Source organism: Cupressus sempervirens, chromosome 10 (genome assembly GCF_028749045.1).
Source record: "Cupressus sempervirens isolate cs-2001-9-10 chromosome 10, ASM2874904v1, whole genome shotgun sequence".
Classification (NCBI taxonomy): Eukaryota; Viridiplantae; Streptophyta; class Pinopsida; order Cupressales; family Cupressaceae; genus Cupressus; species Cupressus sempervirens.
In genome coordinates, this window is record NC_143127.1 from 233530104 (window position 1) to 233541231 (window position 11128).

The following is an 11128-nucleotide window of genomic DNA, read 5'->3' on the forward strand; positions in this document are numbered from 1 at the left end:
AGGAATTTCGGCTTCCTCGTGCACTTCTGCTCCATCTTCGAGCCGTTGGAGGATGACTGGCTCAAGACCAATCCTTGAGGGTAGCAATAGAGGACATTAGAGAGGCTTATAAGGAGGAATAGTTCTCTTAGTCTTTCTAGTATTATCGTTTTCTTGACTCATCGTTCTTAAAACTTCTCACTGTTTTCTTTCATGATCAAAACGTTTTATTTTTAAACTTTTCCTTAGTAAATATATGTTACTTTATAATGACCTTTTATTTTGCATTATCATTCTTATGGTCACAAGGCTGATGAACCCTCTTTAGAAGACACAATATTTCATCTTCTTGGTGACTACTATGGATAGCTTTCCAGGTTTATACTGATTAGCTTTTGATTTAGAAGTTAAATATCCGGACTGTAGCTTCTCAGTGTTCGACATTTGTGCCCTACTCGTTATTACTTAAGTATCTAGCATAACGTAATTTTATAATTAGCTGGTCTAACTGTGATTGTTTAGTGTTAGCTTCTACAGAGTTCTTAATGGAAATGCAAGCATTCCGCCCTGGACAGCCCCTGGTTTCCAACAGTGGCATAATTAAAAGCATCCTGAGATGCTTTCATGGTGATTTTTTTAATAAATTTTTCTTTATGTATTTTAGTTTCAAGAATCTTTGTTCATGATTGATGATGATAATGACAGGAATTTGAACTATCTTATGTTGTCATTGTATTCTAAGCTTTGCATGCTTGCAGGCCGAGTAGTTATTATTGTTTTGACAGGGCTTCCTCAACATTCAGAGCAGTTAGTCCAGACCTTGATTTTTTTTGCAGATCTACCTTTGTGTGAGGATGCTCTTAACACTATTATTTGGAGACAATTTCTCTTCTGGATGTATATATATCTATATGTAGTGTTTTAGAGGGCATGTCCTCTAAAAAGCTGTATTTAGAATTTGTATATATTCGGACCTTGGTCCCAGGCAATATTTGGGGTTTTTCTTTATCCTGATTTTTTCCCCGGTGCTATATATTTTAATATTCTAAGTTGAATTATTATTATTTTTAAAAGTCTTTTTATTATCATATTTGATAATAAGAGAATTAAGTAATAAAGCAAAAATTATGATTATTTTTAATACATATAAATCTATTTTAATGAGGCGTGTTTATGAATTATGTCATTTTTAGAAATATTGACAATTCAACATTTAAAGATGTAATGTGTCATATTGAGGTTGTTGAAGAGATATTAGCCATTTATAATGTTTACAAATACATGTATGATGATTTATTGTTAAATCAATGTTAATTTTGAGGAATCATAATATTTATGCATATTGTATCATAACAACTTGTAAAAGTGAGATAAATAATTTTTTAGAAGAATAAAATTTAGTTTACACTATTATTGTTAAATCTTTGAACTAGGCAACTATGGATTGATGTAGAAAATCTAAACATTTAAAAATTTAAAAATAAAATAAAATTAAAAGAACATGTGAATATGATGCATAATCTTGTTATTTTGGTAGTTTCTAGATACTAGGTCTACTATTATTTTGACATCTCCTACTTTAATGATAAGTATTGAAAAGTATCTATTTTGTCAATTTTATACAAAATAAATATTTAAAGTTATGTAGTATCATCCTTTCATGAAATAATTAAAAGCAACTTAGTTTGGTCTTGAGTTTGTGCCTTGAGTTGTTTTTTTTCGCCCCATTTGAATCACTCTTTCTTTTCTTTTGAACTCTTTCTAAAAAAAATCTTCTTTATAAGTTATTTGGGATTTATTTTCTCTTTAACTTTTATGTTACTTGCTGAAAGGTGGAATATAACAAGAAAAATTATCATTCCCTACACATCAAAATAAGAGAATCATGAAATTTTGTTCTAATTAGAGTTTGATATGATTGTACCTAATATGTATGTATATAGCCTTCCATTGTCCCTAATACATCATTACCTTTTAGTGTATCTTATTGTAATTTTCTTGGAAGCGCATCTTATTGTGATTTTGCTTGTAAGGAAGGGGAAAGCGCATCTTATTGTGATTTTGCTTGCAAGGAAGAGGGAAGACCTGCACAAGGAAATGGAGGACCACAAAATATTGTTGCTGATAGTCCTAATCATTGCTGGATTTAGTATGGCTAATTCAACAAGCCCTGATCGCAGGTCGCTACGAGGGGGAAAAGGTAGATTTGGGTTTCGTGAGATATTAGTAAATTTTTAATGTTCATTAGTTTAGAATTGAAAATTTATTATTAGTTTTGTATATATTTATTTTTAAGGATTTTGATTCTATGAAAATTGATAGATTTATTCATTTCATTTTATCATAATTCTCATTCTCATGGTACATTAATAGATATGTAAGATCAAAAGAGTCTTTCTTTGAATTTAATTTTTTTTTAAATAGATAGTTTAAAATTCTTTTCAGATTTATTATTGTAAGTCAATAAGATGGATGCGACCAGGAGCAAGATTTTTGTCAAAAAAAAATTTGCTATTTTAATTTTTGGATTTAATTATATAAATCTCTCTCTTTATCAAGAGCAATACTAATTATCCTACATGATCTATCATTGGAATGTCAGAGAGCATAAGAAACAGAAAGACATTTTTTCTCTTATGCTTTCTGACCAGTATGCTTTCTAGATAGACAATGATTTTTATTTTATACTTTTATATTGTTTTAAAATGCTTCAAAATTTTGTACAACATAATTCCCCTCTTCTTTGTCCTCTCCTACCTTGATCTAGAAAGCATAGATCCTTGGATTAGATTTTTGTCATGCTTGCGTACTTTCCTTGTAGCATATGACTTAAAAATCTATTTTGTTGATGATGGTGTTGGCAGGTCCAATGCCCTGGATAGGAGCTGCAGGGAGGATTTGCAGAGCATATGATGGAACCAAGTGCCAATTCTCAAGTTGTGGGCAAGGGAAACTCCTTCCAAAGTGTGCTGTAGGGTTCGCTAGGGGCGTCAAAGGTGGGTGTAAAGGAAGATCATATACAGTAACAAGATCTGATGATAACCCCATGAATCCTGCTCCCGGAACATTGCGCTATGCTGTCACTCTCTCATCTACCAGTCCTAGAGGAGTCTGGATCACTTTCGCTCGTGACATGACAATTAGATTGGTAAACATGTTACATGTCTTCAATCACACAACAATAGATGGTAGGGGAGCGAGGGTTATCATCACTGGATCCACAATTGGACTGAATAGAGTTGAAGACATTATTATCCACAACATTCAAGTCAGTGACACAACAAATGATACTGTTCATATTTTTGAATCTCAAAAAGTGTGGGTAGATCACTTGACCTCTTTTGATGGCGAAAAAGGTCTGGTATCTGCAGTTCAGGGATCTACTGATATCACCATTTCCAATAGTCGTCTATCTAATAACCATTTCAATATGCTATTGGGCTCAGACGATTCAGATACAATTGATAAGACAATGCGAGTTACAGTTTATAGGAACTTTTTCAAAGACACGAACCAGCGCAATCCTCACTGCAGGTAAGTTTATAATGCTAACATTAACAATGGGAAAAACAACCCAAAGTTTATAATGCTAATATTAACAATGGGAAGAACAACCCAAAAATTATTTTCATGTTTTGACCTCATTCATTGGTGTTTTTCATTCCTTTACTTTCTTTCAGGTGGGGATATTGTCACGTTGTGAACAATCTATTTGGAAATTGGGGAGATTATGCCATTGGAGCAAGAGCTCATGCACAGATATATTCAGAAAAGAATGTATTTGTACCCGGGAACGATCCTGAAGTCACTCAATGGTATCCAGGGTATGAAACTAAGTGGGACACTACTCCAAAAATCCAGTCCAATGGTGACCTACTTTTATATGGCGCTACATTTCACCAGTTCTTGTCCAATGGACCTTTGAATGCTCCTCCTTACAAGAACCGCAGGCAATATCCTCCTGTTATCAGCACAACGAGAATACCACGTCTTCTTCAATACTGTGCTGGCGTTCTTCTGAAAGGAAGAGTTCGTTCTTGCCTTCTGCACGGATGAATCATGGTGGTTGTTTGATGAGTGCAGTCAAAAGAGTTGATTTTTTTATGATTTGTAGAATGTTTATGTTGTTTCATGCCACTAGATGACTCATTGGGACGTATGTACAGATTGTTCTGGTTATTATTATTATTATGTTTACTATTGTGGTCTATGTTCAATTAAACTGAGTGCCAATCAGACATATGCACGGTTCTCACCACTATGTATTTATGTTTATGAAATTAATTCTTGTCCGAATGCCCTAATACGAAGGATATCTCTGAATTTAAGACATCCCTAATACGAAGGACATCTCTGAGTTTAAGACATCAGTTGTCAATTTCACATTGAATTGTTTTTAATAATCTGTTTGCTTTAAAATATTATATCACTTTCAATGAATCAACTAAAGATTTATTGTATAAATAAATTGTTTGTTGTTATAATTTAGAAATTCAATTCATTTTTTTTAAGAATTGAATATCAATTTAGATTGTGATGTTTATAAGGTTGGTGGTTTCTTAACAGGTCATTTATTTCAGTGTTGATCCAACTCAAGTGTCCTTTTAACTATGAAGTTTCTTCCAAGATTAATCTTATTTAGCTTCCCTTTCTATTTACTTTAGGTTTAACATTGGAAGAAATTCTATTGTGGAACAACTTAGAATTAGAGTAAAACTGGGATGAGTGAACCTGGTGAGCATTATCTAATGACAAGAACTCATGAGTTTGAATCAAAACTTATATAATTGATAGATAATATCAATATCAATATTTAACTTGTCATGAAAAATATTTCTCAATTATAGAATTTAGATTGTTTAGAGAAAGAAGAAATCAGATTCAGAATTCAAGCCTCTTTATAAGAAAATAAGAAAACAAAATTATAATTCTAAATATAAAATCAACGAAAAATTAATTGGTATATATACTATGCACTACTAAGTTTTTGAGTTTATTACTGAGTAGGGAAGAGTAACAGGTATTTGGTTTTCTTATGTACATTTATCATCACTTGCAGATGCTCAGGTAATTTCCATATATTGAAAACTGCAAAATGGAAACCGAACTTGTGATGCGCGGTTAATATTTTATCTTGTAATGCTTTTTGGATCCTATGTGTGACTAAATTGAGAGATTGCTATGATTAGATAAAGTATTCGTGTTCCTGTTTTATCTTATTTTGAAGAGTGACATGCAGAAAGAAGTGATGGTTTTAAATTGAACTGACTTGACTTGACTTGTCATATGTCCTCTACTGCCTGAATTGGAAAGGCCAAAGTATGCTCTCTTCACAACCACCATTTCACCACTCACCGCCAGAGATCTGCAGTTCAATGCAAACTCTATTTCGCAGTTGGTAAGTGAATTATCAACTTTTCAAAAGTTGATGATTTCCAGATTCATTACTTCTGTAAGGGAGTCTTCAGTTCACTTTTTAGCTCACCCTTAATTATTTTAACATTAAATGAGTTATTTTTGGTGGAGTTGAGGCAATGTAGAGAAGCAACCATGCAAAATTTATTATTATGTTGTAGGCATTTGCTATCTGGAAAGCCCCCCCACCCATTTATTGTATCTGCTATCTCCCCTGTATGCTACCTATTCAGTGTTTTAAAACTAGTGAGAAGAAATTATGATTTTTTTTAGAAGCTCAGCTTTTCAATTATGTAATTTGCAACAGTTCATTTTTCTTACTTTCGCAAAAGATGTCTTAAAAGAAAATGTCTAATTTGCAACAGTTTATTTTTCTTTCCTTCGCACTTCCACAGATGCTCTTCTCAAACATCCCACTTTCTCGGGGCTCTCTTCTATCAGACTAACACTAACATTGAATGCCTCCAATCAATTTTCATCAACTCTCAAGAAATACAAATTCCGCTGATGCTTCAACAATTTACAGAGTACTTATTCTTCTGATTTTGGTGTAATGTAATAGGTCAAAAATTCTGGCTTTACTCCACTCAAATACTTGAAGAAAGTGCAGAAATAATATTTGCAATCATTTTTGTAAGTAGAACAATTTGTAGCTAGGCTTGGTGCGAAGAAAATCTATATATTTTTCATTATTTGAAAATTATTGCTGTACAGTAGAGCTAATTGACAGTAATCTTGGTGCAATGTCAAATAATTCATATTATTCTATTGTGCTGCAACTTCATACTAGATTATGTTTTGTACAACTTAATTATTTATTTTTTCTAAATGACTTATTCTCTGAACAATGTATATTGGCCGCACTTTACTAAACATAGATTTACAATTTTAATCAATGTAAAATCAATCATTTCTCTAATGTCTTTTAATTTTCTGCTTTCTTTTTCTTCACAATTGCACTCAGAAATTTCTTGTTGCCTCCTATTTGAAACTGAACACTAACCTCCTCTCTCCATTCACAACAAATCAACAACTAACAATAAACATATGGCTTGTTAAACTATACTTAAAAAAAGAGAGTAAACAACACAGATATTCGGTTTAGTATCAGAATCAGTATACTGAACTTAGTCAATCAAACAGGAGAAATTCGATCTATTGGAGAACAGAATTTCGTATAATCTTGTGCAATGAAAATATAATGGAAGATAATTTGATCTGACTAATATTATCTTACAGGTATAATGTCCATACTGTTTTATTTATTTATTTTTGATTCTATTTCTTTCCCTTTTTTCTTGGTTTTCAAATTCTATTTTGGTCATGACCTTGTAGAGGTTCGACGTGTCTGGCATACCTGTACACTTTCACACTTTTATATTATCATTAAAAGCTATTTATATTAAGGACATGTTTGTGTGGCCATTTAGTCTAGGTTAAATATGTCGTCCTCTAGTTACTTTTCAACTTGCTTTTAGGTATTAGATCTTGTTTTGGGAATTGAAAAAATTATAAAATATCTTATTTATATAATGGTTGAAGTAATATTTTATATTAAAATTTGAATTGCTATTTTTCTATTAGATCTTTTGTTTTTCCAGATAGTCTTTATATTTCTATGTAAAAAAATTACAAAGAAAATAGAGTTGCTTGGAGATGTGGCAATCTTCAAATATGTGTTCCTTGTCAACAATTTCTTGTGGCATTTTGTATAGTGTTGAATTTGTCAAAGAAAATAGGGTTTGTTGGTAACATGACAATCTTCAAAAACATGTTTGCTGCCAGGAGTTTTTCATGGGTACTATATATGTCATCCTCTGAAATTAGAAAGTAATGAAGAAGAAAGATATGTCCTCCGAATAGCTTTTGGTATTTTTTAAATAGCTCTTGCCAGTAGTAGTTGTAAGAAGCACAATTCTAATGAGAACAAGAATAGAAGTATGGAGCAGGCAATTATACTAGTAAAGCAATCCACAATAGAGAAATCCCAATGTATTTTCTTAAGAAATTTGATGCTCTTTCTCGCTAATTTCTTTGGAATGACAATTTGCAAAATACTAAATGGAGCCTCATCAATTGGGATACTGTCTGCAAGCCAAAAAATTAAGGAAGGAGGCCTCAGCCTTTGTTCTACTATCTTGTGTAGTCAAGCTCTTGCTGCGAAGCTCTATTGGCGCTAGTGTTCTAGTCAGTCTCAACTTTGAGCCTGTATCCTATCACACAAGCATTTACCCGGTGTTGAACCTTCAAATGTTCCCTGGTTTCCTCTTGAGGAAAGAGGCTCTATGGTGTGGAATACCCTCAAGATTGGTGCTCACTTGGTGAAGAGAAGACTATTTTGGATCTGTAATAGAGGCACCGAGGCTCTGTTTTGGAGTGATTCATGGAATGGGCATCCTCCTCTCTTGTCCTCTCATCGACACTTATAGCCTCTTTGTGATTTTTTCCTTTTTGTTAGATGGAATAAGGTGGCTCATGAACCTGGGCCTTGCTAGTGGTTACAAATGGGAGAATTCTTCTGATTGGCTATTCGGTGGCTCTCTAGGGGATTGGGTGGAGCTTTCTCAAATCTTGGCTTCTAAGGAGTGCAACTCTCTACAAAACCTAATGTTTTGGCTTGGGGAGGTCTCTTGATGGAAGAAAGCTTGGAATAACTTTTCTTGGCCTAAGTGTAACTTTTTCTTCTAGATTTTGGTTTATAGTCATTGTCTTACTAGGAAAATCTTTACAAGAGAGGCTTCCAGGGGCCCTCCTTCTATGTCTTATGCCACAATAGTGAAGAGACTATTTGCCACCTTTTTTGTCAATGCCCCTTTGTCAAGCAGATGTGGCACTTCTGGTGGAGTGTGTGGGGATGCATGTGCTGGCATGTTTCTTTCTTCTCCGAGTTTTGGGACTATTTGGGCCATCCCCCTTCCAAGGCCTCTTTTCTTCAGGTTGCTTGGACTATTGGCCCTTTCCTTATTTTATAGAATGTTTGGCTTGAGAGAAATAGGAGGAGCTTTCATTATGTGCAACTGGAGATTAGGCACTTGTGTGGGAAAATTGTTCATTCTCTTCATGAAATACTCCTTGCTAAATGTGACTTTGGTGGAGGTTTGGACCCTGGAGATGCTAGTATTTACTCATGCCTTTCCTTTCCTCTTTAGGATGGCGCTCCCTCTCTCCACCATAGATGCTCTGGGAATAGAGCTAGATAGTGCTCTCAACGTGTTAATCGAGAGGGGCATTGGACTCCTCCCCTGGCCGGGTTCTTAAAATCAACACTGATGGCTCTTCTTAGGGAAATCCTGGAGTGGCTGGCATTGGGGGAGTTGGGCGTGATAGCTTTGGTGATGTTCAGTTTCTATTTTCTATCTACAAGGGTTACCATACAAATAACCTCATGGAACCCCTTGCTATCTTGGTTGCAATGGAATAGTGCTATCAACATGGCTGGAGAAGAATTACCTGTGAGACTAACTCGTAGGTGGTTGTGAGTTTATTGAATAGACGAAACCTTGTGGATGCAAACAGGCATTTGGCTCTGGTTATTCAACATATCACTCAGTTATGCAATTCTGGATTCTGTGTCTTTTATGCATATCCCTCAGGAGTGGAATGTTGTGGCTAATTGCTTGGCTAAATGGGCCTTCGAGCATGCACCGGATTGGAACATTGTTGATCATAGGATGCTTCCCTCTGATTTATCTCATAAGATGGCTCAACTTGTTCACCAAGATAAAGCTCTTTAGTGCTCTTTTTTTCCTTTGTTGTTTTGTTCTCATTGATATTCAATAAAATTTTTACCCCTCATTTAGTTTTAATGTTTGTATTACTCTTTAGTTTCATCATAATTTCATCTCATACAATAAGTTTACTGTATTTTATTGTTGTAACTTTTTTTTTGTCGCTTAGAATATTGCCCATGAAATCCATGGAAGATACAAGAGTTTTATGAAGCAAATTATATTCCCATGTTGAATCGTAAGTATATCTACCAAGCAAAAAACATGATATCACGGCCATGGCTAGAAAATCTCTATTGCAAATTCAAGGTGATTTTTAAAAATTCCACTGAAAATTTACAAAATACTATTTAATTTGAATGAATTTCTCAAATAGAAAGAGATTTTAGTAATAATTGTATAACTGTTCCTATAATTTTAATCTTTTTTAAAGAATGTCTATATAATTGATATCTCAAATCTTGGAAGCAAGCTTGCAAATATTATTTCATTTCTATGAAATTTGACTGATAGAGGGAAATTTTGGGAATAGTTGCATTTATGTTTTGAAAGTAAATATTATAGTAATTCAATTATAGATATTTGAAACTCTTTCAATCATTTATTTAATTGACATCTCTTCATATTTCAGAAGTCAACTTATGATATTTCATAAAACAACTTATAAAGCATTATCTTTTAATTGACGGATTTTTTTGGTTAGTAAAAGGATACTTCAATAATAATTGTATAAATGTTCTTTGATTGAATCTATATCACATACAAAATTATAACTGATATATTTATATGTAAAATCTTACTTATAAATATGTTGGTTACATGAAAATCAACTTTGGAACGAATTATTTTTCCTTATTTTAAATTTTTGTTTTAGAAATTTAGTTCTTTCAAACATAAAGTTTGAAATCTTGAAATCTCAAGCATACAAGTTCATGATAACACTTGTTTTTTTATCAAATATTACATCTTTAATTTCTATTAACAATCTACCATAATTCAAAATCATCAAATTTTGCCCCAAGTATGTTCTAGTTATCGGCGACCGTAATAAAAAAGAGAGAAACGAAAAATAGCATCCCTGCACAAGATTTGTTTTTGAAATAAAAAGTGACCAAAAACAAGGGGGTTGACCCTTACCAACCAAAAGATGGTAACCAGTGCATTACCAGCTGTGACCAATAGCAAACGAAAAACTAACTAAAACTTCAGAAAACCACAAAACAACTAACTTAAGAACAACTAAACTAAAATAAAAGTCCCGAAGATCTAACAACTACAAAAGTTCAAAAAAATAACTATTGGCATAACAAGCCAACCCAAGTCTTAGTTATAGCTGGAAACCAACAAAACTAGAAACAACAGAAAAACATAAAAGTCTTGGATCTGAGGATCCCATTAAACTAAAAAAACTCAATTTTCTTTTTTCTCCTTGTCCTTTGCAGCCAGCTAAATTTGGGACCAGTCTTCAGCAAGGAATTTGAAGAGGAGCTTATGATCCTCTATATCCATCCCAATATCTTCCTTTTCCTGTGCTAGCAGCTGAAGGGTGGTGGTTGTGGCGTGGGTGACTTTGAGGGAAAATTTAGAGAAGGTAAATAACCCTTCCTCTAAGATTTTAACCCTCTTATCCAAATTGGCATACACCTTCACTTGCTCCTTGGTCTCTTCCTTGATATCTGTTTCCACCTTTTTTGCTTCTTCCTTTGTTTTGTGTACCTACATATCATCCTGCAAATCACCAGGATTAGTAGAAAACTTAGATTTTTCCTTAGCCGGGGATGAGATAGTTATGGGGGAGGTGTCCAGTTTGCTGCTCTCTTCATAGAAGGTTATGGGCTGGAGGGTGAAGCTAGCAAAAACATGGGTGATCTCTATGGTAGCAACATTGTCAGCTGATACCTGAGTCTGAGCATTTTCAATAGAATTATCCTCTGAGTTAAAATTTTTTTCCACCTCCTCCTTTTCATCTTCTCTTTTAGAATTAGAGTTGTCTTCCTCCTCCCTTT

General features: G+C 33.6%; 1 protein-coding gene across 1 annotated transcript; it reads left to right on the forward strand.

The window, feature by feature from the left end:
- Positions 1–1983: 1983 nt before the first annotated feature.
- On the forward strand, positions 1984–4318 carry LOC149533491 (putative pectate lyase 21). The gene is made up of 3 exons (XM_089805017.1): positions 1984–2179; positions 2844–3513; positions 3660–4318. The coding sequence occupies exons 1-3, from the start codon at positions 2077–2079 to the stop codon at positions 4033–4035; spliced, it is 1149 nt and encodes a 382-aa protein (XP_089661143.1). The 5' UTR covers positions 1984–2076; the 3' UTR covers positions 4036–4318.
- The last annotated feature ends 6810 nt before the right edge of the window (positions 4319–11128 follow it).